The sequence below is a fragment of the Hydractinia symbiolongicarpus genome, chromosome 13 (genome assembly GCF_029227915.1).
Source record: "Hydractinia symbiolongicarpus strain clone_291-10 chromosome 13, HSymV2.1, whole genome shotgun sequence".
NCBI lineage: Eukaryota > Metazoa > Cnidaria > Hydrozoa > Anthoathecata > Hydractiniidae > Hydractinia > Hydractinia symbiolongicarpus.
In genome coordinates this window covers 20,885,720-20,912,847 of record NC_079887.1, presented here as the reverse complement: position 1 = coordinate 20,912,847, position 27,128 = coordinate 20,885,720, and the positions used below count along the sequence as shown (strand labels likewise).

At 33.4% G+C, this 27,128-nt stretch overlaps 1 protein-coding gene across 1 annotated transcript in view; it reads left to right on the top strand.

Moving 5' to 3' along the window:
- The window catches only part of LOC130623713 (eIF-2-alpha kinase activator GCN1-like), a 33,022-nt gene extending 6,214 nt beyond the window's left edge, over positions 1 to 26,808 (top strand). Inside the window, exons 9-57 of the mRNA XM_057439224.1 lie at positions 269 to 337; positions 564 to 669; positions 1,148 to 1,222; positions 3,008 to 3,136; positions 3,298 to 3,348; positions 3,459 to 3,557; positions 3,944 to 4,041; positions 5,069 to 5,144; positions 5,218 to 5,264; positions 5,394 to 5,499; positions 5,642 to 5,734; positions 5,829 to 5,907; positions 6,255 to 6,420; positions 7,665 to 7,827; positions 8,420 to 8,502; positions 8,627 to 8,811; positions 9,152 to 9,245; positions 9,463 to 9,585; positions 10,036 to 10,234; positions 10,516 to 10,844; positions 10,919 to 11,280; positions 11,575 to 11,764; positions 13,346 to 13,471; positions 13,865 to 13,975; positions 14,427 to 14,567; positions 14,720 to 14,863; positions 15,275 to 15,431; positions 16,023 to 16,144; positions 16,266 to 16,380; positions 16,730 to 16,909; positions 17,178 to 17,398; positions 17,787 to 17,855; positions 18,269 to 18,407; positions 18,575 to 18,771; positions 19,532 to 19,789; positions 20,089 to 20,304; positions 20,749 to 21,075; positions 21,413 to 21,649; positions 22,127 to 22,237; positions 22,465 to 22,620; positions 23,112 to 23,225; positions 23,437 to 23,667; positions 23,945 to 24,138; positions 24,460 to 24,574; positions 24,871 to 24,967; positions 25,073 to 25,221; positions 25,509 to 25,613; positions 25,866 to 26,084; positions 26,650 to 26,808. Of these exons, the coding sequence (XP_057295207.1) occupies positions 269 to 337; positions 564 to 669; positions 1,148 to 1,222; positions 3,008 to 3,136; positions 3,298 to 3,348; positions 3,459 to 3,557; positions 3,944 to 4,041; positions 5,069 to 5,144; positions 5,218 to 5,264; positions 5,394 to 5,499; positions 5,642 to 5,734; positions 5,829 to 5,907; positions 6,255 to 6,420; positions 7,665 to 7,827; positions 8,420 to 8,502; positions 8,627 to 8,811; positions 9,152 to 9,245; positions 9,463 to 9,585; positions 10,036 to 10,234; positions 10,516 to 10,844; positions 10,919 to 11,280; positions 11,575 to 11,764; positions 13,346 to 13,471; positions 13,865 to 13,975; positions 14,427 to 14,567; positions 14,720 to 14,863; positions 15,275 to 15,431; positions 16,023 to 16,144; positions 16,266 to 16,380; positions 16,730 to 16,909; positions 17,178 to 17,398; positions 17,787 to 17,855; positions 18,269 to 18,407; positions 18,575 to 18,771; positions 19,532 to 19,789; positions 20,089 to 20,304; positions 20,749 to 21,075; positions 21,413 to 21,649; positions 22,127 to 22,237; positions 22,465 to 22,620; positions 23,112 to 23,225; positions 23,437 to 23,667; positions 23,945 to 24,138; positions 24,460 to 24,574; positions 24,871 to 24,967; positions 25,073 to 25,221; positions 25,509 to 25,613; positions 25,866 to 26,084; positions 26,650 to 26,769 (7,293 nt within the window). The 3' untranslated portion in view covers positions 26,770 to 26,808. The remainder of the gene's footprint in view (positions 1 to 268; positions 338 to 563; positions 670 to 1,147; positions 1,223 to 3,007; positions 3,137 to 3,297; positions 3,349 to 3,458; positions 3,558 to 3,943; positions 4,042 to 5,068; positions 5,145 to 5,217; positions 5,265 to 5,393; positions 5,500 to 5,641; positions 5,735 to 5,828; positions 5,908 to 6,254; positions 6,421 to 7,664; positions 7,828 to 8,419; positions 8,503 to 8,626; positions 8,812 to 9,151; positions 9,246 to 9,462; positions 9,586 to 10,035; positions 10,235 to 10,515; positions 10,845 to 10,918; positions 11,281 to 11,574; positions 11,765 to 13,345; positions 13,472 to 13,864; positions 13,976 to 14,426; positions 14,568 to 14,719; positions 14,864 to 15,274; positions 15,432 to 16,022; positions 16,145 to 16,265; positions 16,381 to 16,729; positions 16,910 to 17,177; positions 17,399 to 17,786; positions 17,856 to 18,268; positions 18,408 to 18,574; positions 18,772 to 19,531; positions 19,790 to 20,088; positions 20,305 to 20,748; positions 21,076 to 21,412; positions 21,650 to 22,126; positions 22,238 to 22,464; positions 22,621 to 23,111; positions 23,226 to 23,436; positions 23,668 to 23,944; positions 24,139 to 24,459; positions 24,575 to 24,870; positions 24,968 to 25,072; positions 25,222 to 25,508; positions 25,614 to 25,865; positions 26,085 to 26,649) is intronic.
- The last annotated feature ends 320 nt before the right edge of the window (positions 26,809 to 27,128 follow it).

Genomic DNA, 27,128 nt, shown 5'->3' with positions numbered 1-27,128 from the left:
CGTAACACTTAAATAATACAACATAACAAAAAAACACTAAATTGGTTTCATATTGGATGCATAGTTCAACAATCTTATCAGTGTAAGATTATGGTAGAAAAACCCAAATTGCAAAACATGTAAAATTTTCAGATGCAAAGCAAAAATATACATATGAAATAAAATTTATACTAATTGCAGTAATAGAACAGAAATAAAGAGGGAAGGTGGATAAAAATAAGTATTATGATTGATCATTGAACTAAAAGATGTTTTATTTCTTTTTTAGAAAAGACTAATTGACTTGTTTGTTCGAAATTGCATTCAGGTGAAAATTAGAACTCCGACATATATACTGGTAAGTATATCACATCAATACATTTTGTGTTCGTCTTTATGTAATAGTTTGTTCTAAGAAATAAAAAAAAGAAGAAGGAGTAGGTTTTATATTTAATGATGCCATATTTACCTTGCGTATACAACCTGAAAAGAGTAATGAAAACTAGTACCTTTGAAGCTGTGTTTTTTTTTGTATATACTTTGCTACCAGGTGTATATGTTTAGTTAATTTCCATACATTTTAGGAAAATATAAGACCATTCCTTAAGTATGTAAGCCATGAAGATTTTGTTGAATTGGTACCAATAATTCAAAAGGCCTTGTTGAGAAATCCAGAAGTTATTTTAGAAGGTAGGACTAATTTTGTAGAAGATGGGCTAATTTTGTAAAAGATGGGCTAATTTTGTAGAAGATTCGCTAATTTTGTAGAAGATGGGCTAATTTTCATATCATGTTAAAGGATCATGATATTAACAGCAAATCTTCAAAATTGAGATTAAAAACAGATTTTTTTTAAGGGGACTTTTGGGGGAGTTTTTTAAGGGGAGTTTTGTTATAAAACTACAGAAAAGTAATTGTATATAACTGTCATTGCCCTTTTTGCCAAATTAAATTATATTCACTTGCTTAGTGTTTCTGAAAACCTCACACTTTAGTAAAAAGAAATAATTTTTCAATGGTAGATATTGTTAAATTTAAACATTTAAAACACCAGTGTTAAAAACATAGCACAAGGTAAAACCAACTACACAGTCAAAAGTCCTGATTTCCCTTTTTGACATGTATATTTCAATCTACATTGTGATTTATATTAATTTTATTGTTTTAGCTGTTGGTTATCTACTGATTGGTTTGTCTATTGATCTATCAAAGTACATGGAAGATTTGTCCAAATGTATATGCAGTACGTGGACATATATAAATATTTTATATTGTGTTGAAAACGTGTTTTTTGTTGAGACAAAGATTCCAAAAGTTTTGTTCATGGTCATTATTCACTAATGTGCTAAATAAGCTCATCATCAAGTATGTCTGGTGAATTGACAAAATTATGATATTCAAACTTTACTTTTCATGCTGAACCTTTTAAATGCTAAGGCAATTTCACAAGAACAGCCACAGATGTATATATACAACAAATGTTTTTTACACAACCAGTGTAATTCGATGCCATTGGCATATGTATTTATGTCAAATGTTATTACCTCGCGCAACCTGCGATTTTTTTACCTTAGTAGCAAAGGTTAAAAAAAGTGCAAAATAAAGAAAAAATGGTCAAAACATGAAGGGTAAAATATACATAAAAAACTCGTTTTTCTCTAGCAAGTTATCGTTTAAACTTCATTTTGAAATTCTTCACAACATGGTGCTGGACAGAGTCCAGGATTGCTGATACAATTTATAATAGCCACTTTCCTTTCTGATCCTTTTTTGGTGCAGATCTTGCAACCCTTGTTGGTGTTACTTTTCGTTTCAGTTGGTAGAATAAGTTGCAGGAAATGTTTTTCAATTGTGGAAAGGTTTTTTCTGGAACAGCAGTTTTATCATGTAGTTCCCAATCAACACTTTATTGCAATCAACACCACCACCATGTTACGATTATACTCATTGATAAAAGATAATTTTCTAATTTCTTTATCCTCTCTTGTATATTCAATCTTGTTCAATCTTGAACATCACTTTCTTTTCTGAGGTAGACAGGTGAATTCCACAAGTAGCCTCCTACTTCGCAGAAGCGAAACATTTTAATTTGAACTTTGGGGCATTTATTAGAAATGTATTATTTGAAACTTAAATACCTCTTCCATAATAAAAGTTCTTTATTAATAGAAACATTTTTTTGATGTGTAGACAGATTTGAACATACTCAACAACTGGTTAAACCTTAAGGAGTATGTCTCAGTTGGGATAGTTTGCATCATAATTTGAATTATCAGTAAAGTGAAGAAATTCAAAAATGATTTGTGATCGATTTCTTGACATGACCTCATTCAGAATTGGTGACTTCAGTAGAGGATCAGTACTCTAATGTTGAACGATCTCTCTTCTCTCAATCCCAGTGAGCAGATGACCTTTTTATGTTTCAGCATTTGTTACGTCTTTCCAGTTCCCTGCTCTTAAATACCTTGGTAGTATGTAGCTCTGGTACACTACTCTCAATGCCTGAACTGCTAGTCTTGTCTGGTCCTGTGTATTTCTGTTACCTCCTCTAGTTCTGAAACCACGTTTGGTGCTTTCACTTCCTCTAACAGATGGCTGTTGTTCTTCTCTTTTTGCAGAAGTATTATCATCAATTTTTTTCTTGTGTAATATTTTCTTCTGCAATATCTGACTCTGATTCCGATTCGGATTCTTAAAATTGAGAATCTTCATCAGCAAACACTTGAAAAATTATTTGTTCAGTAATAAAAATTTTTTCACATTACGATTTTGAACTTGCCTAAATAAACACACAAACGGCACAACCTTTTGCACAGGTAATACATTTGCCTTAATATTCATATATTCATACATATAAAAGGTATAAAAGATACACCTCCATGGTCCAAATGACTAAAGCCAAACACACAAAGAAAAACATCTCTTCTAAAAGTATATATGCCTATGGCTGCTCGCACCAAAAAGCTTCAAGTGCCTGTAACTACTACTGTTGCGACCTTTTTGACTGTGTTTTCTACTTATTTTTCAGGTCTTTTGGTATCGCAAAATGTTACTTTACATCCTGATGCTATTATGGTTGTTGAAAATCTTGCAGTGCAGTGCAGTGATGAAAGTGCAATTGAGATGCTGTTAAAACATCTTTTCAAAATTCTAACAGGTTAAATTTAAATCATTTTATACATTTTAAAACCTTCTGTATGAACTTTGCTTCTTAACTCTTTCTCACTTTGCAGACTTTATAGTTCCATATTTTTATTAAATTTCAAAATGTTTGTATGCAGCTTCAATATCTATCTTGACTTTTTTTACTTTTGTTAGGTTCAGAGGGTAAACTAGCTATGGCTGAGCAGCGTGTGACGGTTTTATCAGGTAAAAAAATTGCAGAATATAAAACCATAACAGTTTTGCCTGTAAATTTTACTGCTCTTAATAACTCTATTTTTCGTAAATATTTGTATGAGATTTATTTCTTCTGATAGCGATTGCTGGTGTTGCAAAAACAACAGTCAGCGGTGCACATAAAGAAAAACTTGCTTCCGTGGCTTACGATGGATTAACTTCATTTTTAATTCAAGAAGGTGAGTAACCAGAAGACATTAAGGGACGAAGCTAAAATCCGCTGACCATGACCATGAACAAAACTTTTGGAATCTTTGTGGAAATATGTTTTTAAATTTATAACCATTGCCCAAAAAATACTATTTATACAATGTTAAATTAGATAAAATGTATATCAAAGTGCTGCAAACCTTCAAGACATACTATATACCAATTATTTTCCAGATGGTAGATAACTTCACATAAAAACTATATTTTCTAAACCATTTATGATTGCAAGTTCATTCTTTGAGGAAGAAATTAAAGAGTTGCCTAATGGATTATGTATTTAGCTAGTAATGTTTTCCCCAAATATGTGAGATTTTGTAATATGTTTATATACTTTTAATGATCATGTGTTTTCTAGGCAATGAAGGTGTCTTGCTACAAGGACTGACAGCGTTAAGCCTATGGAGTGCATACTTTGTATCTAATCTTCCATCAACATTTTGTGATACAATAAAGGTAATTTATACAACTTTATACAGAAAAAGTATGGCTATATGTAGGTTTTGTGTGTTTTTGTGAGTATTACTCTTTGTATGGTCTTTCTTTCAAATTAAAAATCCTAGACAAAAATAATGATTTCCATAACCCATTTTTAGTGTTGTTAACACACGGAATCGGTCCTTCCCTCAATAACTTTTCATAGGCTTGCCAAATTGAATCAGCATACATCACATTGAATCGTACGTCGCAAAAGGAACAATATGGAAGCAATAAATTTTTGCTTGTGTCAGCACATTTTCAGTGAAGTCATCAAAAGCTTAAAATTTGTTCAAAATGCCATTATCTGCTTAAAATTCAATTCCTTTAGTTCTAGAGTGAATTTTTACATTCTGTTTGAAGTTTCTGAAAGCTAAGTAAATGTTATTTAACATATCTTCTGGTTTTTACATAGATCATATAAAAAATTGCCAAATATTGCCCGAAAATCCGTTTTTTCCGATTTTCGAGTAAAATCCGTAAAAATCAGGAAATCGAATTAATCACGTAACCAAATAATGCAAAATGATTCTTCTTGATGAAACAAAGTTGTGTTGTAAGTTTCAAGTTCTAAACATAACTCTAACAAGAGTTATTATATTTTCTCTATTATAAGGGTTTCATAGAGATTTTTAGGGGTAGTTTCAAGTGATAGCTAATATCAAAGCCTCTGAAAGGTATGGGACCTAAAACTTTTGCATGCAGGTGTCTAATATATAAATATTAAAACTCAGTAAGTATCGTAAGCATAAAACATAGCATTAAAGAGTAATAAAAAAAACCATCAGGGGGGGGGGGGGGTGGAATCCGAATAGTGTTAAGAATGCATGCGCAGGAAAAATTCTGTGTGCCAACCCTAAGTCTTCTTTATAATTATTTTTATTTTGCCACTCAACCAACCCAATCAAATTTTCTTTACTGCCCGTAAAACAACAACTTAACTTTGCTGCCTAAGAAAGGCTTTTTTCTAAAGCACACTGGTGTTCACAATTTTGTTTTTATTCAGAAAGGAATATCATTGAAAAGTGCTTCTTCTACTGTAAAAGCTGGGTATTTTAAAGTTGTTGCTGAGGCTATTAAAGGTATAACAATTTCAACTGATGAAGAAACGTTAGTGGGTTGTGTTGTGTTTTTTGATTGTTTATGTTTTTTTAGGAAACACTGTTTTACAGGGTCTTGACCTACTGGACACACTCTTACAGGTATATAAAAGTCTTTTAAAAGAACTAATAATGCATAAGTCAGTATTTGGCAGTAAATTTAAACTGTATAGTGTGTTTATAATCATATTAACCTTTCTGTTTTTGCTGTATTTCATATTTCTGCTTCAGGTTGTGGAGAAGGCAAAGAGTCAAGGCCATCTTGTCACTGCTATTTATGAAGCTGTGACAGCTGCTACTGTCATTGCACAAATGGCTATTTCTGATGACATAAAAGGTACAATAAACATCTATCAAATGCAAACAATGATCAAGAAGAACTGCATTGCGTTTTTGAGTCATAGCCGTTTGGTGTGTATGTTCTTATGTAAGTTATACATGTTTTGATTACATTAAAATTCTTTCGACACCTTTTTTAGGCAGTAAATTGGGAGCATTTTGGCAAACTGTTCTGGCTCCTCAAAAGGGATATCTGGTGCCAGAGAAATGTCTCGCTATAGCACCAAAGGATTGTAAGTACATCAGAATGTTTAAAATGTTTTTTTGATGACATAAGTAATGCTCTTTTTACATGTGGATGTATTTTGTTCACATTAACATTTTTAGATTTGCAACAGTTATGCAGATTTCTTCATGTCATTGTTCATCATCATTTTTTTCATGTGGTAGAAATAAAAGGACTTAGGTAACATTATTTTGGAATCAAATTTTCCATGTTTTTACTGAGTGCAAATTTCTCATGTTGTAACTGAGTGAAAATTTGAGTTATCTTATAAATTCCAAGTTCTCATGTTAAATGGCAATCCAATTACTTGCATATACACCAACAAAAAATGTATAGACAAGAACAAGAAACTGAAATTACAGACATGAAATTGAAAGATGAAACACCAGATAAAATAAATCAAAATAACATTTATTTTCTGAGTTTTCTAAAATAATTGGTTTTTAAATTAGTACATTTCCATTATTTACATTAACTAAATAATTTCCACAAATGTTTACATGATCAACGTTTCCCTTTTTTTTAAGATGTTGGTATCATGCTTTGATTGTTCTGTTGTTACGAGGAGATGTACAAGTAAGAGCAAAAACAAAGACACTTATCAGAAAAATATCGAATTTGGAAGATGTTGATAGATATGAATTCTTTATGAAACTTTTCGAGATTCTTCTTCACAAAATGGATAACTTTCACGTAAGTTTCTTGCTTGCAAAAGTTAAAAGTGTTGGAACATGTTCAAGTTAAACCATAGCGTAGTTCAGCGTTTTTAAGATGCTAAAAAAATATTTAAAATAATGTTCAGATAACTTGAATATATACTATTGCTCAGAATTTTTATTCTTCCCCTACTTTAACAAAGTAAACACAACAAAGGACTCATTAGATTAAATGCACATCATTAGACAACCATAATTTAGAACAATGGGTGCAACTAAAAATATAGATATCTTAGCTTCTGTTCAGCTTTTCTTTAATATTTAAGAATTACTCATGTGATTATTGGTAAACATTATTTTTAGCTATTGCCTGGGGGGGGATTGATATATTCCTTTGTGTCATGTCAAATAAAACATTTTTTGTGATCTTGCAGATTTTGCATAAATTAGCCGATCACAAATTAAAACAAGAAGCCCTGGGGGCTCTAAGAATTTCAGCTTGCTTCCAAAGTATTTGATGACAACCTGCTAATTCGTTGTGTTATCGTGCCAAACATTCGAAGTTTGGTGCATGAAGCTCTGAAGATAAATCACACAAGTGACATTATATCTTACTACAAACGCAAACAAAAAGAAACGTGTCATAATAAACTCACATTTTAAAATAAATTGCTAACAAAAAATACAGCCTATCATTCATGGTTGAAAGTCTTGCGATTGAAACGCCCATGGTCTTAAACGGCATTTAGTTGACAAAAAATCAAAATTTTGATGCCACCATCATGTTCAGCATACTTTTTTTATTAACTGCCAATTTTTGTTGAAAATAAAGTAGTTTTAAATTTTGGCCTAAAATGACATTTAGGTGACAAAAAATCAAACTTTTGTACCACCATCATGTTCAGCATACTTTTTTTGTGATCTGTGCCAAATTTTGTCGAAAATATAATGGTTTTGATTTTTGGACCAATTTTGGCCTAAAATGATATTTAGGTAGCAAAAATAAAATTTTGATGTCACCATCAGGTTCAGCATACTTTTTTTGTGATCTGTGCCAAATTTTGTTGAAGATAAATTAGTTTTAATTTTTAGACCAATTTTGGCCTAAAATGACATTTAGGTAACAAAAATCAGAGGAACGTGAAATCCCAGGGTCGATTTTTTCTCAAAAAATGCTCCAAAAGAAAAAAACGACGGTTTTAAAGAATTTCCTACACCTTCGGGTGCGGAAATTCAATTAAATAATTAATTTGGTTGCTTAAATTTTTTTTTGTGTTTTAGATACCATCCGAACACAATGACGCACAACAACACACACTTAAAGAGATTTCACACGCTTACTTAGCCATTTCTGGTTGCATTCATGAAAGAAAGAACCCACTAACTACACATGAGCAACTTGTAATGTGCTGCTTGTGCACTCATGTTCACCACCCCCTGCTAGGTATGCATTAACAAAAAACTCTTTATATGTTAACCTTCAGCCTAATTTTTTGCTTATTTTAGTTTCTCATGAAAAACAAAACGGTCTTTCTAAACAAATTCAACACCATATTTGCCATTCACATGGAAATTCACCTTAATACAATGATTAAGTGGGGAGACGTTAATTAAATTGACTTTTACTTGGGGAAGCGGGTACCCAATTTTCTTTTTTCAAACATCAGTACAATAGAAAATATCTACTAATAAACATTGACAGGTGCATTCACATTATTTATTAATTTAAATGAAACAAAAAACTAGTACAGAATTTTTATTAAAATACAAATTTTGTATTAATTGTTTAAGCCTCGAAACATACGGTAAACTATTAGTTACCTCTAAACATTGTATGAGCTACAAACCATCTAGCCGTTTTTTTTAACAGGATAAACTCCATATTTAAAGGTGTACACAGCTTTAATGACATTTTTTGTGTTTTGCAGGTTACCAGTTACATTTAGCTTTTAAAACAATGGACCTAAAAGTTCCATGTCCAAGAAAATGAAGTATGCATTCCTGCAGATAAAATTTGTAAATTTTTCTTATTTTAGTGGATAGTGGATTCAATTTATTAAAGAGGGGAATTTGCATGGCATTTGTCAATATTATTTTAGAACAGAAAGAACTACACAAGGTATTTTCTTTTTCTTTTTTGTTTACAAAGTATTTTGTGTTTTTGATGCATGCAAATTGAAAAAGTTGTGTTAATATATTCCAACCTTACAAATCTTTTGGCCAATGTTTTGATTTTTTTTTAGATGCACATTAACATTTTAAAACAAACTGTAGTCCGAAAAATGCAAGCAAGTGATTACCTTCCCTCCTTCATGAACAAAATTATTGAATATTTATCTGATCCTGCATTAAAAGACATATCTGAGGAGGAGTATGGCATTTTAAATACAAAGAAAGGTGAAGTGTATGATCAAAGTGTTTATGAAAGGTACACTTTGTTTTTGAGTTAAAACACGCTGTTAAAACACAACAAACAGACGTTTGTTGTGTTTTCACAGCACTTTTGTGGGCTTCCAGTGTATCTGATAATCAGCCTATCTATTTTCCTTTCTGAAGACTAGTGTCTTGATGAAGAAAAATTTACCTTGACCTTCTTATTAAAATCCTAGTCTTTTGCCTCAACTGGTTAATGTTGAGATTTAGATATTCAAATTGAAATATTTTGGGCTATTTATTTGACAATTTACATCACATTTTCAGATACTAATTATTACTTAATATATATTTATGAATTAATTACAAATGTATCTGAGGTTGTTTTTTTTAAGTGCAAAGGCGGCTCAAACTAAAGACGCAAATGTGAAGAAGGAATCAAAAGCGTATTCGTTTAAAGAACAAAAGGAGGAAATGGAACTGCGTGAAGTAAGTTTAAGGACTGGCACAATTTTATGACACTCTCAATAAATAGAATTATTGTAAAGCTTTAATTAAACAACCAAGGCTTTTTTCTTTTCTTTTTTACCTAAAGAATTGCTGAATTTGTTTTTGTCTTCAAGCACATGTAAGTGATAGAAATGTTGTCTGATAACCTGTGGCTATATAACATGAAGAAGAGATAGTAACTGGATTATTAACTTAGGAATTGAAAAAGAAAAAAGGTCTGGAAACTGAGGAGCAGCGACCAGAACTGAACAAGAAACAAAAAGAACAACTACATGCTATTATGGCACATGAAAAAAAGATCAGGGAAAGACTCACGATCGTAAAAATACTTATTTTTCCTTCTATCTGTTCTTGTTTTGCTTTTTCTATTTACGGCTGTTCCTTTAGACTAAACAGCACAACAATTTCTTGATAAATAGACCACAGTATTCCACGTAATACAGATCTTGAAATAATAATAGCGTCCTAAAACCCATGTAAAAGATCATTTCCATAAAGATGAAATGGTGATAACAATGAATTGTTTCCTCGTGACCAATTCTTCCACTTATAAATCTAATAATGAAAAATAACCTTTTTAGCCAAACTGAGAATGCTCATCAACCCAAAAGACATATAATAAATGGCCAAGTTCCATTACTGCAAAACGTAATTTGCGAAAACGAAGAAACAGTTTTGTGTTCCGTGACAAATTTTCAGACCTAAACTTTAGTATCCTAATCTATAAATTTTTCTTTGTTTGTACTCTTTTCATAATTCTTTGCTTTAGTTAAATGAAGGATTTGTCAAGTATGCCACACTTTTATCAGTATTGCTGGAATTACCAAGGGAAGAAATAATACCTTATGCATCAAAGCTTAAAGATATACTACAAACTCTGTTAAATTCGCGACTGGCTTCACCTCTTGCTGTAGAGCTTTACATAAAGTTAATCAAATGTTGCTTTCATCCTGAATATAAACACTTAGGTATTTTTATTTTCAGACTTGTTGTGGGTCAGTTGTTGGACCTGATTTATGAACTGATTTGTCTGCTTAAGACACTGGTTTCTTAGAATATATTTATTCTTTTTAATTCAATTTCTTTCAAGTCATAAAAATTACTGTTGCAAAAATCTATCTGCCTGCCTGATTTTTTGACACTCCAGGATTTGTATAAAAAATTTCTAAGACTTGACATGAATTAGAAAGTGCAATATTTTAATACTTTTTGTAAAGTTTTAATGTGAGCAATATTTTTTATGTTATAGGGGAATTTGCTGGTTACACCATGCTAAGACACAAGAAAGTTGCTTGTGCCTTGCCATCCAACTGGTGTGAAATAAAGTTAGATACAGTCTCAGAACGAATTCTGAATATTTTAAATGTATTTGTAACAGAAAGAAATGTATTCCTTATGTTTACATATACATGGAAAAGACCGTTCTCAGCCGTTGAGTTTTCATTTTTTCTTCCACTGCTAGAAGTCATCCTAAAGGATCGTGGTAGCATCGTGCATTACAATGAACAAGCTCGTATGACAGCATTACAGCTTATTTTCGCACATGCTAAACTACGTGGCACCGAAGATTCTGTAGATGTATGCATTTAATTTAATAAATAGTCTACTTTTAAAATTCTTTTATGGGTATTAGTATTTTAATTATTTTGTAGGATCGTCCAAGCTACCTTCCACGTGATAAAATGTTGTCTATTTTGTCAGAAGTTATCACAGGCTGTGATGGTCATAGAAAAGATGGAAAAATCCAACAGTTTGCCAATACTGTGTTTGACGAAGTATGCAAAGCTGGAAGTGGTGGAGAGGGCTGTGCTGTGGCAACCGTTCCAGAAATAGAACTTTTGCTTACAAACATCTTGTCACAGTGTTCTGTTTTGCGAAACGCTTCTCTCAAAGGACTTCTAGAACTTGTAGATGTGCTTTCTGATTTGGATGCAACAGTTTTGAATACGCTTACTCGAAGAATGATGATAGCTCGTTACGATATGATCGAAGAAAATGCAAAATTAGCTGAAATGTGAGAAAAATTGAATTTGTTTTTTAAATTACGTTGGCAAGAAGAACTCATGTTAGAATATTCAGTGTTAAAAACTGATAATTGAGAAAGCATTTAGAAATCATCTTGAGCTTCTCGTTTACTATGTTTTTTATGTTGCTACAATATTGGATGACAGATGTTAAACTTCTCAAGTACAGTTTCAATAGACTTAATTTTTAATACGTCATGAGAAACAAGTCTTAGGAAACATGATTATAAAGTAATTGTTAATCAAAAAATTGAGTAAATCGATTGAAATCTTTAATTTCTTAGATTTTGGGAGAAAGCATCATTAAAAGTTACACCAGTCATGACCTGTGAGCTTGTAGACGATACTGTCCATCCACTTGGGGAAGTGCGATTAGCTGCTAGTAAAGGTCTTGCAACTGCTCTTGGTGAACAACAGGATTTGGCAGGAGATGTTATGATTATGTTATTAGCTACTTATGAAGACAAAACTAAGGTATGCTGAATTTATGGAAGATGATAAAGTTTGTATGTCAATATATACAGGATTTAAATTACAAATATAAAGTTAGTTCCCAAAAATGCTTGTAGAAAATAAAACATTTTTGCAGCTGTGATCTGTGATCACTACAGGCCTCTTGCCATTGATCTCTTGTTAATGCTTATTTTGTTGCAACAATCATTATAGAAATAGGTTGTCGGGATCTTGCGTCGAGTCACGACAATAATTACTCATAAATGGTTCTATATACTCTTCTTCTTATATATACAACTTAATAAAGCTCACTTTTTTACATCGCACGTAAAATCACTTCTTCCTGTTAGAAGGCGGCCTTGATCTCTTCATGTCACCATTAGCTCGTGACAACTGCACAGCAGCCGAGCTCACACAGCAGATCACGTGATCAACGAATAACTTGCGACAAGGTGATACAAACAATAAAATGATTTGCAAAAACAGCATTTGATTTGCAAATCGTAAATTAAAAATTCCAACCCTGATAAAATCTGACTCAGAATTGAATTTTTTGCAAAAAAATTAAAAACAAACAGAAGTAATTGTCTTACACTACCGAAGTTTTACCCAAGGTAGGCACATGTTTTCAGGCTACGTACCTTTGGTATTACTTACAGGCATGTTTTGTTGTTGTGATGTGACCACAGAAGATTTTTTGTTCTTATTATATCTGTAGACTATCGTTAGAAATCATAGATAATCATAGAAAATCCATGGGTTCACCTGTATTATATATCCCAGTCCTCAGGATATAACCTTGTAAGCTATTTCGTGCATCCGTAACACAAAGTAGTGATTCTGCTACCATTTTGAACAAATTATGGCTATTATGATAGTCATGTCAATTATTAGGCTGTAAAATAGTTACTTCTTGTTCATCTGCATTTTTAATTCTCAAACAAAAGATCTTAAAAAACCAAATTTAAGCCTCATAAAAATCAATTATAAAGCGTACCCTAAAGTTTTATTTTAATGAACTGTTTCTTTATTGGAGAAGGTTTTAAAAGAGAAAGATCAGCCCCACAAAATGGACTGGCTCAGTTTGCCTAGATCTCATCTTCATTAACAAACTCTCCCAAAAACAACCTGTTATCTCATGTGAGCTGGCCGGCTAACTGGAATCTCGCCTTGTCAAAGTAAGTTCACAGTGAAGCGAACTAAAACAATTCCATGTGGTAACTCCAGTCTGGCAAACAGGGCAGACTTTTTTATTTTTGTGCATCATAAGGTTATTTAAATTGAAGAAAACACATTGTTTTCTGTACATTTATAACAAAGATACCAAAGAACAAACTTATATTTATTTTTATTATATACATTTTTGATAAAAATAATAGTTTTCTACATTAAGAACAAATAAAACTTTTTTTAAAGTAACCCTTTTTATGTAACTTTTTTCAGCCCAAGCTGAGAAAATGTGATTTCAAGCTAATTCCGGCCCGGCCAGGTTCATGTGATAAGACCCTAAAATTTCTGTTTAATGTATGATGTATTTAAAATCTTTGAAAATTTTTAAGTTACACAGGTAAATCTATCTCACATTTTCTTTGTTGTCTGAAGATTCCTCCACCTGTTATTGATAACCTTGGCAGAAATGTTTCTCCTCCGTTTATTGATACATGGGAAGCAAGGCAGGGTGTTGGTATAGCTCTGGAGAAGATTTCACAATACATTCCAGAAGACCAGGTGAATTAATGTTTCCTTCAAGAATTTCTATGTAAATGGAGATGAAACTTTTCTAGTTTACGTGGTTGAAAAACATATTTCACCGCTAAAATATTGCACATATACTTTCATGAAGCAAATCATTTTTTGGTAGCGAGGTATAGAAATTTGAATTTCAACAGGGATTTATTTATTCTTGCAGTTGGATGAATAGGTTTAAAGAAAAAAGCAATTTAATTCTCAGAGTTTCAATAGGACATGATTATTATGCTTTCTTAACCTAAAATTTTATGATATATACCACAGTTGAAAATGTCAATAATTTTCTAGATGTGTCACATGTAATGTTGTCTTTAAAGTAATGTTATACTTCTGTTTTTACTATAAATAATTATTTTATGTTGTTTAATTTAGTTGGATTCTCTTTTCCATTTTTTTGTACCAAATGCGCTTGGGGACCGCCACGATGCTGTTCGAAAGCAAATGTTGGATGCTGCAATGCAAGCTGTCAATCATTTTGGACAAGTATGATCATCCATTAATTGTAACAGACTACATGTAACAGCCATAACAATTTCTTTTAGAAGGAACTAAAGGATTCATGCTTTTTTATTAAAATAGTGTTTTTCTTTTAGTCAGAATATTCTCATTTTTTTGACAAATATCAGTCGCATATTTTGACTATTATCAGCCATGATATTCCATATATTAGGTGGTCGTGTTCTTTTTTAGCTGTCCAAACAGCTCTTTATGCAAATTTTCTTTACGTTTTCTTAAAACCATGGACCTTATAATTATTATAGTTAGTTTGACTTATCATTTAAATTGCTGAGTCAGCACAAATTAAGAGTTAAAAAAATGTATAATAAACAAGGAAAAACGGCTTTAACGAACTCCAACTTTTTACAGCAACATTATTTTTATTAGCTTAATATGGATCTTTTTTTTTATGATTTTAATATTTTTCTATCCTCAGGATCACATGGACATGCTTCTTTCAATTTTTCAAGAGTTTCTTGATAAAGCACTGGATTCGTCAGCTCACGACTCTATCAGACAGTCTGTTATTATTTTAACGGGATCGCTTGCAAAACATCTGGCAAAAACTGATCCTCAGGTAAGAATCAGAATTGATTTGTATTTTTATTTTAACTAGTCATGTCTTGAATGTTTCTATGGCGAGTAGCAGGAGGTTCTAACTTTGTTTTTATGTTGCACCATGTTACAATTGTGAAATATCTTTAATAATTACATTCTGTATTATTTTAGGTCAAACCTATATTCTCGAAACTGATGGCAGCTCTAGCCACGCCATCTCAACAAGTACAGCAAGCAGTTGCAAATTGTTTACCGCCTTTGTGTGGAGCTATGAAAGATGAAGCTCCAGAACTGATCAAAAATTTGCTCACACAGGTAAGTACTAAGCTGTTGAGGGGGGGGGGAGTTTTTTAGATTTTGTATCTTGTTTCTAGCAGCAAAAAATGTACTGGTAAAAAGTGGCGTGTGACCTTGTGATTATGGAGTTCGCTTCATAATCACAGGGTCCGTGGTTCGGTCCACAGGGCGGGCATGTTTAGCAAGTGTCTTTACCACAGCTACGGGTCAACCCATGCCATGTGAGGGAAATCAGGAAGGCAATGCCGGTGTATACTTAATGTATACATTCCGAACAGGACCCACATTAATAACAGTGTTTCCAACACTGAAGTGGCTATATCCTGTATAAATACATATATATATATACGTTACATATAAATACGTTACAAGTGTAGGGATTTTTTAGCTTTTTATGTTGTGTTAAATAGCAATTTATAATATTTTCAGCTTCTCGATGCAGAATCATACGGAGAGCGAAGGGGTGCTGCATATGGCTTGGCTGGCCTGGTGAAAGGTTTGGGAATCTTATCGTTAAAACAACAAGGAATTATTACCACATTGAACGAGTCCATTCAAGACAAGAAAATATGGAAGCATAGAGAAGGTAGATGTAGTTGCTGGGATTGTTTATTATCTGTTTTATGTATATATAATTATCTGAAACATTGTTTAATGGTTCTCGTATACGTGGAGTTACGTTTATACTTGAATTCTATGAATTTGGTGTTTTTGTTCAAAAAAAGGAATTTGAAAAAAATCAGGTTTAATGTCTTCATGAAATGTCAACAAAAAAGTTAAAAATTCTTTCTTATCGCTTCCTAAAATTGTGTTAATGGTACAGATATTCGTAAAATTGATGCTCATGGATATTCAGTGTTAAGGTATGTGTTTTTGGTTTCGTCTTCATTGACAACTGAGCAGTGCATTAAATATCTCCTGGACTACTCGAGTTAAGGTTATATGAAGAAAGATATTTTAATGGTAGAGCATTCAATTCGAAAGGTAGCCGGTTCGAATCCCTACTCCAGTGCACTTTTTATGTTGTGTTGCAGGCTATTTGGAGTCATGCACTGACCACGAAACGACTTGTGTGGCAGACAAGCAAGTTCAAGCAACGCTATAATACGTATCTCTAGCGATAATGTAACTTAGTTACCAAGGGCAGCAATGATTCACCACTTGCTAACTTTTTTAGGGGCACTGTTAGCATTTGAGACACTTTGCACTATGCTTGGTCGATTGTTTGAACCATATGTAGTGCACCTCTTACCACATCTGTTGCTATGTTTTGGTGATGGAAACCAGTATGTGAGAGAGGTAAGATATTGTAATGTAAAAATGCATGTCTCAACATTATTTGTAATATCTTCTGTATGAAATGTTTCAACCTATGACAACTATTTAACATTAGCAACTATAGGTTTGAATTTATTTTTAGGCTGCTGATGAAACTGCAAAAGCTGTGATGAAAAATTTGAGTAACCATGGCGTTAAATTAGTACTGCCATCTTTACTAAAAGCTTTAGAAGAAGAAGCATGGAGAACAAAAACAGGTTTGTTTATGCTTATGGCTTGTTTTTGTTTTAAATACAGAAATCAAAGTGAATCGTCTTATCTTTAACAGAATATTTTTAACCTGTAGCCCTTCCATCCAGGAGAAATTAAGGGTGTAATTTCTGCATTATTTTTATGATTATCTAATTAAATTGTTGTCGTGTTTGTGTATGTGTCTCAACGAAACAGGGGTTTCATAAGACGTCAGTAAAGGTTTAATAGCCTTTCATGACATAACGTAGGCCAAAGGAAAAGTATCCTCGTGTGACAGATCGATATAGTTATTCATTTAAGTTAAAATAATTAAAAATAGGAAAAGTTTTCTTACCATTTTGCATGACATTTTAGGAAGTGCTGAACTCTTGGGCGCGATGTCGTTTTGTGCACCGAAACAGCTTTCATCGTGTCTACCCAACATAGTGCCAAGATTAACTGAAGTACTTGCAGACTCACATATCAAAGTGCAGAAAGCCGGTCAACAAGCTTTACGACAAATCGGTGGAGTAATCCGAAACCCGGAAATTCAAGGTATGAATGTATGTGGGGAAACAGTTCCTTTTTTGTGACTAGTTTGATTAAATTTTTCGTAATGGGAAATCACAATTTGATACGTGAGGTTCTTTTAAACACTTGCAACTTATTATGTTGGTTTTTCTATGTTGCGGATAAACTGTAAAATGTTGTCGAGAAATTTTGCTGACTAAAAAGTAAAATGAAAAAAAACAACTTCATCAATCATAAATATTTCTTGATCATCATTGCAATGTGCCGCAACGAATCTCCAATTACACTTTAGAAATCTGTCCAATCATACTTGATGCACTTTCTGATCCCAGCAAGCATACAGTAGCATGTTTACAAGCATTATTAAGTACCTCCTTCGTACATTTCATCGATGCACCGTCGTTAGCTCTGATTATGCCAACACTGGAGAAGGCGTTAGATCAAAGAGCAATGGAAACAAAGAAGATGGCGGCACAAATCTTAGGAAACATGTATGCTTTGACTGATCCCAAGGTATCGAACGTTATTTGAGGCGATAGCTGTTTGCTTAGTGAATGTTTTTTTGTAAATTTGCTTGTCTGTAAGTTACTTGACCAGTTTAAAATATGGACTTTAGGTTAAAGTACATACGTACATATTTTCTTTCATTTCAAACAACGGTTCAATTAGATGGACAAACCATAGATACAGACAAACTAAGGAATACAAAAAGTGTAAATAAACGCGACTTTTAGAAAGCCTTATAAATCGAAAAATGTGGTGAACTTTGATTTTCTGTATGAGATTTTCTGCGTAGTAACCAAAAAATGAAATAAAATTTAAGACAAGATTGTGTTGTCAAGTTTCTAAAATCTGTTAATCCTAATCTATACCCTGATGTACTTGCTGTTCCATTTTGTAGGATTTGTCACCCTACCTACCTGCTGTAGTACCTGGTTTGAAGAAATCTCTGTTGGATCCTTCTCCAGAGGTATGCATTAACATTTGATGGTCAATAAAAATTACAGTTCTGAAATCATTTATTTGTACTAAGAGTGATACTTATATAATGTTTATTCATAGTGTTCGTCGTTAATAATTATCGTTAAAAAAACTTTTTGGTACAAGCTTAAACGGTGTTTTAAATTTTTTATCCATGCTTTTAAGTGACACGATGTTCAGTTTGATTATGCGCAAATTATCTTGCTATGACTTTACAACAAGAAAGTTTTTCCTGGATGAATAAAAAAAACTCCTTAAAATTTTCCTGGATTGTTCTTAAATCTATGTGGCTACCGTACATTGTTTACAATAGTATAACTTACTACTGTATTACCTTGGTCACACTTACATGACACTGGAAGAAGGGTGTATATCCTTTTACATGTGGATTTTTACATTTAGGTGAGAGCTGTATCAGCGAGAGCTCTAGGTGCAATTGTACGAGGAATGGGTGAAGACTGCTTTAATGATTTAATGCCATGGCTATTAGAAACACTAACGTCGGATGTTAGCAGTGTAGACAGGTCTGGTGCTGCACAAGGTAAATCCATCTCTCTCTTAAGACCCTATTTACACTGTTGATATTTTGGTAGTTTAAATTGAACATTTAGCTGCTGTTATTATGACCTCCTACTTGTTTTATTTGTTTTATTTTAACACGAAAATTCTCATCTTTTCTCACTAATTGCACTCCATAACTCTCTATAGGTCTGGCGGAGGTGTTGCATGCGTTGGGACAAGAGAGATTGGACAAATTGATGCCTGACGTCATAGACACTACCATGAAAGTTGAATTATCTCCAAATGTGCGAGATGGATATTTAATGTTGTATATATATCTACCCGCAACATTCGGTGATGATTTCATGGCGTATATCGATCTTATTATTCCACCCATATTGAAAGTAATTGTTTTTACGCTTTTTTCATAAAAATAATAAATTCAATCCCAGCCTGATATTCTTATAGGGCATATTCTTATAAAATATCCATTATGTTTTGATATCACAAAATGTACAACGAAACTTTATACAAATGCTTCTTACGACATTTTATATATGTTATAGTGTAGTCGATAAGAATATTAGGACTTACGCCTTGCAAACATTTTTTTTTTCATATTCAGGTCAATTTTTTTTTGATGAAGGGCAGTATTTAATATACTGAAATATTTGCTGATGTCATCAAAATTCAAATGACAGATCTTTTCCATTGCTCTCCTCTGCCTAAGTGGATTTTTTACGGGTTTTATTATGTGTTATATAAGAATATCAAAATTTTAACCAAGCTGGCCATTATTCTTATTTTTCTGCTTTTAACCTGAGATCCCAGCCTGACATTCTTATAGAGCATATTCTTATAAAAGTAAAAAACTTGTATACGTCAACAAAACTAGATATCATTATGTTCTGACATTACAGAATGGACAACAAAACTTTATACGGAGTAGTTTTTACATGAATGTTTCCTACGAAAAAGGAACAATTTTGTGCGTGAATTGTAGTTGCAAGAATTCAATTTTTATTTAAAAGTTTTTCAAATCTCAACCTGTGTAAAAAGAAGACAAAATCGCCTCTTCTAGTTAAGCTGTTGTTAGCTTTTTTATTCCAGTACCGTAGTATTATTATTAACTTAATTTTCTTCACTAATGTTTTTCCATTCAAGGGTTTGGCAGATGAAAGCGAGTACGTGCGGGACACCTCTTTAAAAGCGGGTCAACGTATCATCAACATGTATTCAGATAGCGCCATTGAGTTGTTACTGCCACAACTTGAAGCTGGATTATTTGATGAACACTGGCGGATTCGATACAGTTCTGTGCAACTACTGGGTGATTTGCTGTTCAGATTGTCTGGTGTGACAGGCAAGCAAACAACAGTTGGTGATGAAGATGACAACTTTGGTACATCGCACTCTTCACAGGTAAGATGCAAAGACTTGCAGAGTTCAATACTGGAAGTTTTATTTATTTCTACCCAAAAAATTGACACAAAAATTCCATATTGATAAAATAATCGTTTCCAAATAACAATGCCATTCAAGAACCTCCACAAAATTTTAAGAACCGTGATAATATCGGGCACCTCTCTTTCTGTTCGGTATTATACACATCCTCTATGTGCACAGCAGCAAATAATAAGAAAAGAAAGTGACTTTAAAATTTTCGAGGGTTTACGGGAAAATTTGCGTGGTTAAGTTAATTACTGTTATTTTCTCATCAGGTTATACTCGAAACGCTTGGCTTTGAAAGACGTAACAGAGTCTATGCTGGTTTGTATATGGGACGTTCTGATGTCGCGTTAACTGTTCGTCAAGCTGCGTTGCATGTGTGGAAGGTCATTGTCCAAAACACCGCTAAGACATTGCAAGAAATTTTACCAACTCTGTTTGAATTGCTACTTAGTTGTTTAGCATGCCAGAGTTATGACAAGAGACAGGTGAGATTGTCAATGTTTTTTAGTTTGTTGGAACAGCAACTCGTTAATTCATTGGTTATTTTGATATCTACTGTTTCGTTTGACTTCTCTGTATTATTAATAGCAGTATTCTATCTGTCTGCAAAAAAAACGTCGTCTTACCGAAGCACTGTGATATATAAAGGATGGACGACCCCGTGGATTTTTTCGCGGGTTAAAGACTAGTCTCTATAAAAGTTGCCGTATTCTGTCTTATGTTTAAAATTGTTGCAGCAGCTTTATTTTGAACCCTTCTATAATCCACCACATCATGCTGACGTGGATTATTCCACGAGATATCGACCAGTCTAATATTTGTTGTAACTAAAGGTGTATTTTAAGCATCGGCATTCAGTGTTCACTTCTCGGGGTTAAGTGTTCATTTTTCATCATTCATCATTGTTATCTTTTTCATACTATGTACAGGTTGCTGCTAGGACGTTAGGAGATTTAGTTCGCAAACTTGGAGAAAGAATCCTACCCAAAATTATCCCTATCCTAGAAGCTGGTTTGGACCATAAGGACGGCGATAAGCGACAGGGTGTGTGTATTGGACTGAGCGAGATTATGGATTCCACAAGTCGAGAAATGATCAGCCAGTTTGAAGACTCGCTTATCTCAACCGTTCGAAGAGCTTTAGTTGATGAGCTTGCTGATGTGAGACATGCTGCTTCGCTAACGTTTGAAAATCTTCACAGCACTATTGGTCATCGTGCATTGGATGGAGTTTTACCAAATGTCTTTGAAAAACTGGTAGGTTATTTATAACAAAATAATCGAATTGGTATCTAATATACATGACGGAGAGACACTAGATATTGGTCAGAGTTGTGGAAAAAAACAGTATTCCTTTTTGTATTATCTGGTCTTTTCTAGCCGTCGCTTGCCTTACATAATTAATCATGCATTAAACATGTTAAAAATAATTTGCTTAGCTTGCTAGTTATAGTTATAAGGAAATTTGAGACCAGCGCTGTATTAAAATATGAATTATTTAAAATTTGTCGTGGTTGACTTGTCATTGTTTCGTGACAGTTAAAGTTCTAAGAACAGAGACTCAAAATACTGAATTTTTGAAATTATATTTTAGGACGATCCAAATCTTTCCGAGTTTGCATTAGATGGCTTAAAACAGGTGATGGCGGTAAAAAGTAAATCAGTGTTACCCTTCCTCGTGCCAAAACTGACAACACCTCCCGTGAACACGAAAGCACTAGCTATCTTATCATCAGTGGCTGGTGACGCGTTGGTGAAACATCTCGAGAAGATTCTACCTGCAATGATACAAGCTGTAAACAATGAAAGCGGAGATGACTCTAAACACGAGGTTAGTATTAACCAATCACACGCATGTCCGAGTTTCCCTACACGAAGTTAGTATTGACCAATCACATCTTTGTCCGAGTTTAGTTTCCCTACACGAAGTTAGTATTGACCAATCACATCCTTGTCCGAGTTTAGTTTTCATACACGAAGTTAGTATTGACCAATCAGATTCTTGTCCGAGTTTAGTTTTCCTACACGAAGTTAGTATTGACCAATCACATCCCTGTCCGAGTTTACTTTCCCTACACGAGTTAGTATTTACCAATCACATACTTGTTCGTATGTGCGACTCAGTGAATTTGCGTGTGCAAATCTTCATTTCTTTTCCTGCTATAGTACCTTTTAAATTGTCCTGGGTAGATTTAGAAAGCCTATCGGCCTAAAAAACCCTGACCCAAACATTCGTCATTCTTACAATACTTTTCTTCGGTTTATCTTTTTACTGTTTTTACATGTTCGTTAAATCTCCTCGCGCTAGGCATTCGAAGGAACGAAAACATTAATTTTATCAGTTGATGATGATGGAGCAAGAACAATCGTTGAGGAGTTGATGTCTGCAGCTAAAAATCAAAATCCTGGAATTAGAAAGGTAAAAAGCTTTGTGTTAGTGAAGCATGTAGACGCCTCTCCATGTTTCCATGTGTGAGAGACATCTGCTCTACAAGTGATGTATGATAGTACATCACCAATATAAGGATTTAAAGGCTTAAAATTTTGTAGGAACTGTTTCTTCAATTTTTACCTTCTTTCAATGCGACAATTATTTTTGTGTCGCTAGCCTCTCGCTTTTTTATGTTTAAATAATTTTATCCATAGGTTTGTGCAAATCTTCTAGCAGTCTTCTGCAAAGACACTCGGTCTGATTACAGTCAATTCGTGCAGCCATTGTTCCGTTGTATCATACAACTGATGAATGACGTCGACGAAAACGTTGTGCCGGCTGGCTGGTCAGCGTTAGATGCGCTTGTCAAGGTAAAATGACGTTGTTTTTTGATCGCTGTTTTTGTGTTAAGTGTAGTTCAATTTAAAAAAAAAATTCAGGAAATGATAAATGGGCGCAAAATCTCTATCGATGACATCTCAAAACTAACATTAAATCGTAGACAAACAGAGGGATAACTATATACCGTGAACTACGTTTTATTTACATCGAGGCAAAACAAAAACAGACTGTGAGTTCTAATCATCACAAATTGTTTTTCAAGCTGCTTCCAATTTATGATTTGTAAGGGCTGTCAAGAATACAATGTTAGTTAACTCGACTGTTGCATTTGATGTTGAAATTTGACGTAAAAGAAAAGTCAAGAAAGCCTTTACTTCGTTCAAAACATGTTCTTCACTATCCATATTGTGTGCTTTTCATTTAAAATGTTTATCCAACGATTTGATTTGTTGTTTCTGACTTTGTGACAAAAGCATCTTTTCACGTAAGGTGTTACCAATTTCTGATTACTTTCATTTAGCATCTTGATCCTGCGGAACAGTTACAACATCTACCATCTTTACGACAAGCACTTAAATTTATAAAAGATGACATCAGAAATAACCAGCTTCCTGGATTTTGTATCCCCAAGAAAGTAAGAATGTTTTCCCTTAACAATGTAGCTGAATTGGAGAATACTTTTTGCTCAAAGCTGGAAATAGGCGTAGAACTTTCCAAATCAAAACGTCTTTCCTTTTTTTAAACACAAATCGTTTCAGTGTTAAAAAGCATCAGGATTTTTTGGTAGAAAAATCTAGTTGATGGCTACCATTTATCTTTCTTTAAATTGTGTCTTCTCTTCTAAGGGTATTATACCAGTGCTGCCGATATTTCGTGAAGGTATACTGAATGGTCCACAAGACATAAAAGAGCAAGCATCCAACGTGCTTGGTGAGGTAATTCGTTTGACCAGTGCTGAAGCTTTGAAACCATCTGTCGTGCACATCACTGGTCCACTCATTCGTATCCTTGGTGATCGATTTAACTGGAATGTGAAAGTTGCTATTTTGGATACGTTGGGTTTGTTGTTGTCCAAGGTGCGTGTGTTTGCTATGTTCATATGAGCAGGTTGAATTAATCTCGAAGAAATTCCAGAAAGTCACTTTTTGTTACTTAATTTTGAAAAAAAGTTTATAAAATGCGAAGTTTCCGTAAGAATTCATGTTTGATTTTGTGTTCCGCATATGTTGTCGAATTGTCAAAGAAAACTGCGCTAGCATAAGAATAATGTACTTACAACGCCCATCTAAGATGCTTGTAGCGCCCATCTAAAATTCTTGCAGCGCCCATTTAAGATGCTTGTTCAACTTTTAGGTTGGTATCATGTTGAAGCCGTTTTTACCACAACTGCAAACAACTTTTATCAAAGCGTTGAACGACCAAACATTGGCTGTGCGACAGAAAGCAGCATGGGCTTTAGGTCTGCTCACAGTACTGCATACACGAGTGGATTCATTGTTTACAGAGTTAAGGAATGGTTTGAAAAACAATGAAGATAATGCAATCAGGTGAATTTTTTCGACTGTTACGAATCTATAGCTTGATACTTAAAATAGATATACTAATAAAATTATAACTACAGTTGTTTGTGTTAGTGTTAATTGTTTCTTATAATTTGTAAAAATCGCTGTTCGTAATTTTAAAAGGTCCCATTAATCGTCACGATAATTCATTAAATGTTGCCACAGTTCGAAGTTTCACCATTTATTATGAATTTCGATAAGAATCGCTAATCGTGCAACAATTGTATGTATCACAACCTGTTTAGTTTAATGCGCGCGAGAAAGCGCAAAACACTGATTTACGTTTGTTGTTTTTCCTCATTGCAGAGAAACAATCCTGCAGGCTTTACGGACCATCATTTTGAACGCTGGTGCAAAAATGGGCGAGGCAATCAGAGCTCTTTTGTTAGAGACACTACTAGAACTTCTTGATTCAACCAAGGTACATTTCTTTTATCACTTATTAGGTTTTTTATTACTTTCGAGCTTTGTCGTATATAAAAAAGTGATAGGGAGGTTGGATTGTAAATCTTTATTATGGGGCACCGTTTGTCGATTCTCAACAAAGTAGTTCTACTTCAATAAGACATTTGTTAATGGATATTATATATTAACGAAATTATTTAGTGACAACGTTATAACAACAACAAAAAATTCACCATCAGTCGTGTTCTTGTATCTTCTCTGACGGTCGTTTGTGACTTAACTAAGTTTTTAAATCATGTAATTTTTGCACAGGACGAAGTTCGAGTCAACGCTGGTGCGGCTTTAGGAGCATTATGTCAAGTTTTATCTGAAGCTGAAGTTAAAACATTACTCAAAGATTCCCTGTTAGGTAAGGCTGGTTGCCGAGTCAGTGTTTTATTTAAAAAAGGGTAGGAATACAGATGTGGCAATGGGCAGTTGGATGGAGCGTTTATTTTGTCAAAATTTATTTTAGACATAAACCCAACAATGGATTGGACGATTTGCCACGGCAGAGCAGTTGCTTTGTCCTATGGCTTATTTGACGCTCCATCTAAGTTGTTTAGTGTTGTTGATGAAGATGAAATAGTAGATGTTGTTGTACAACATTCGAATAATGACAAGGTGAGTGAGATTTTATAACAGTGATCATTTTTCAATTTTTATGAATTCGTTTGATAAGTTCAACGAAAGTGATCTGATTTTTTCAAATTTTGTTTTTTTTAAAAAGTAAAGCTGCGACGCAACCATTTTGAACAGAGGTTATCAATATATATATATATATATATATATATATTTTTTTTTTTTTGGGGGGGGAGAGGAGATATTTCGTTTGCGTTAAAATTGCGTTCTTCTTTTACCTATTTAAAACAAAGTATACGAAAATAATAATATGTGGATATTGTGTTTAGGTTCCTGTGTGCACATATGGAGTTCATTCATTGGGTCATCTGTTGATGTTTTCAAAAGAAATGGCGGACGCAGCTCCGTCTGTTGTTGTTACATCCATGAAAAAGGTACGTGGAAATTTTAACTTGCGTGTCAAATGTAAGAACGCTTGTGTAGCTCGTCTACCAGAATTCTATTGATAACCAAGAGTAAAAAATCAGGGTTAGACGAAATAATAGCGCATTTGCCTCGCCTACACAGATCTAATAAGTAGGTTTTCACCCTATGATATTTATGAAAAACAAAACTGAGCATCATTCATATGATATTTTAATGTGTAAATTTTGTCCGTGAATAGTTTTGCAATTTTTTTCCTGTAGAACTTGGTCCATAATTCTGTCGACATCAAATTATCAGCCTTGAAAACAATCAAACATGTTTCAAAGCATGTTCCTGAGGTGTTAGAATTTGATCGAATTCGCTACGTCATTCCAGAATTCATCTCCCTTCTGAGAGACAGAAATACTGCAGTGAGAGCTCTGGCTGAGTTGACGCTCGCATTCATGTTACAGCTGCACAAAAATGACACGCTGTTCGATGTGAGTAAATCTTGTTTCTGTTCTTAATAATTTTCGCGAGAACTAATTTTTGAAAATAAAATTTAATATTCGCGAAGTAGGCAAGTTCAAATTATTTCGCGGGAATTAGATTTCACGAATTTGTTTGATGACATTTTCTTGCGAATTGATTACTGCCAAATTAATAAAGTCGCGAAAGTGGCGAAAATTAATTCGCAAACTTGAATAAAAAATGTAGCTGAAATAGAAACTATGATTTCTGAAACTATGTTTAATAAGCTTTTTTTTTTTGCTTGATTCGCGGAATTAATTCTCCCAACAGAAGCCTACTTACAGCCGAAGCGTAATCCCAACTTCAGCATTGTTTTTTTATCATTAAAAAAATTTAGTGTCTTCCTTCGTCACAGGATTGACGTAGTCGCAAAATAAAATTTTCGCGAATGACTTGATACGCAAAAAATTTGTGCCCACTAAAATTTGTAGCATTAAAGTTGCTGTAACATTCAAAACTTTCTTTGGAAACAAAACATTTTTGAAAAACCATATTTTAACACCCGTGGTTCACATACTGTATTTTTATTTTTAGGAGTGTGTATCGACAATGACGGACGCTGCAAACTTTTTACAAGAATATCGTAAAAATTCTTTCGCGAAATTAAGCGACTCTTTAGCTACAGATGCAGATGACTACATATTCTCAACTTAGATGAATATTACAATTTTAAAATATATCTTTTAGCTAGCATATCTTCGTTCGTTCTATTTGCTCAATGAAGATCTGAATGTTTCATTTGATCTTATTTGTACCTTGTGTTTCACAGGAAATTTTCGATCGATAATTTTTGCAGTAACAGTCCACGCATAAAAAAATATTTTAAATAAAATATTCAGTCCATGTAAAGAATTATATGAGATTTTTTGGAATAGAATGGTGACATTATAAGATGAGAATCTAAATCGTTAAAGTTTTACTTTTTTTTTCAACTTTCACTTTGTTAAGAAGCAAATTTACAAAACTTTCAGAATGTCATTTTTATTTGACTACACGGTTTTTTAGAACAATTT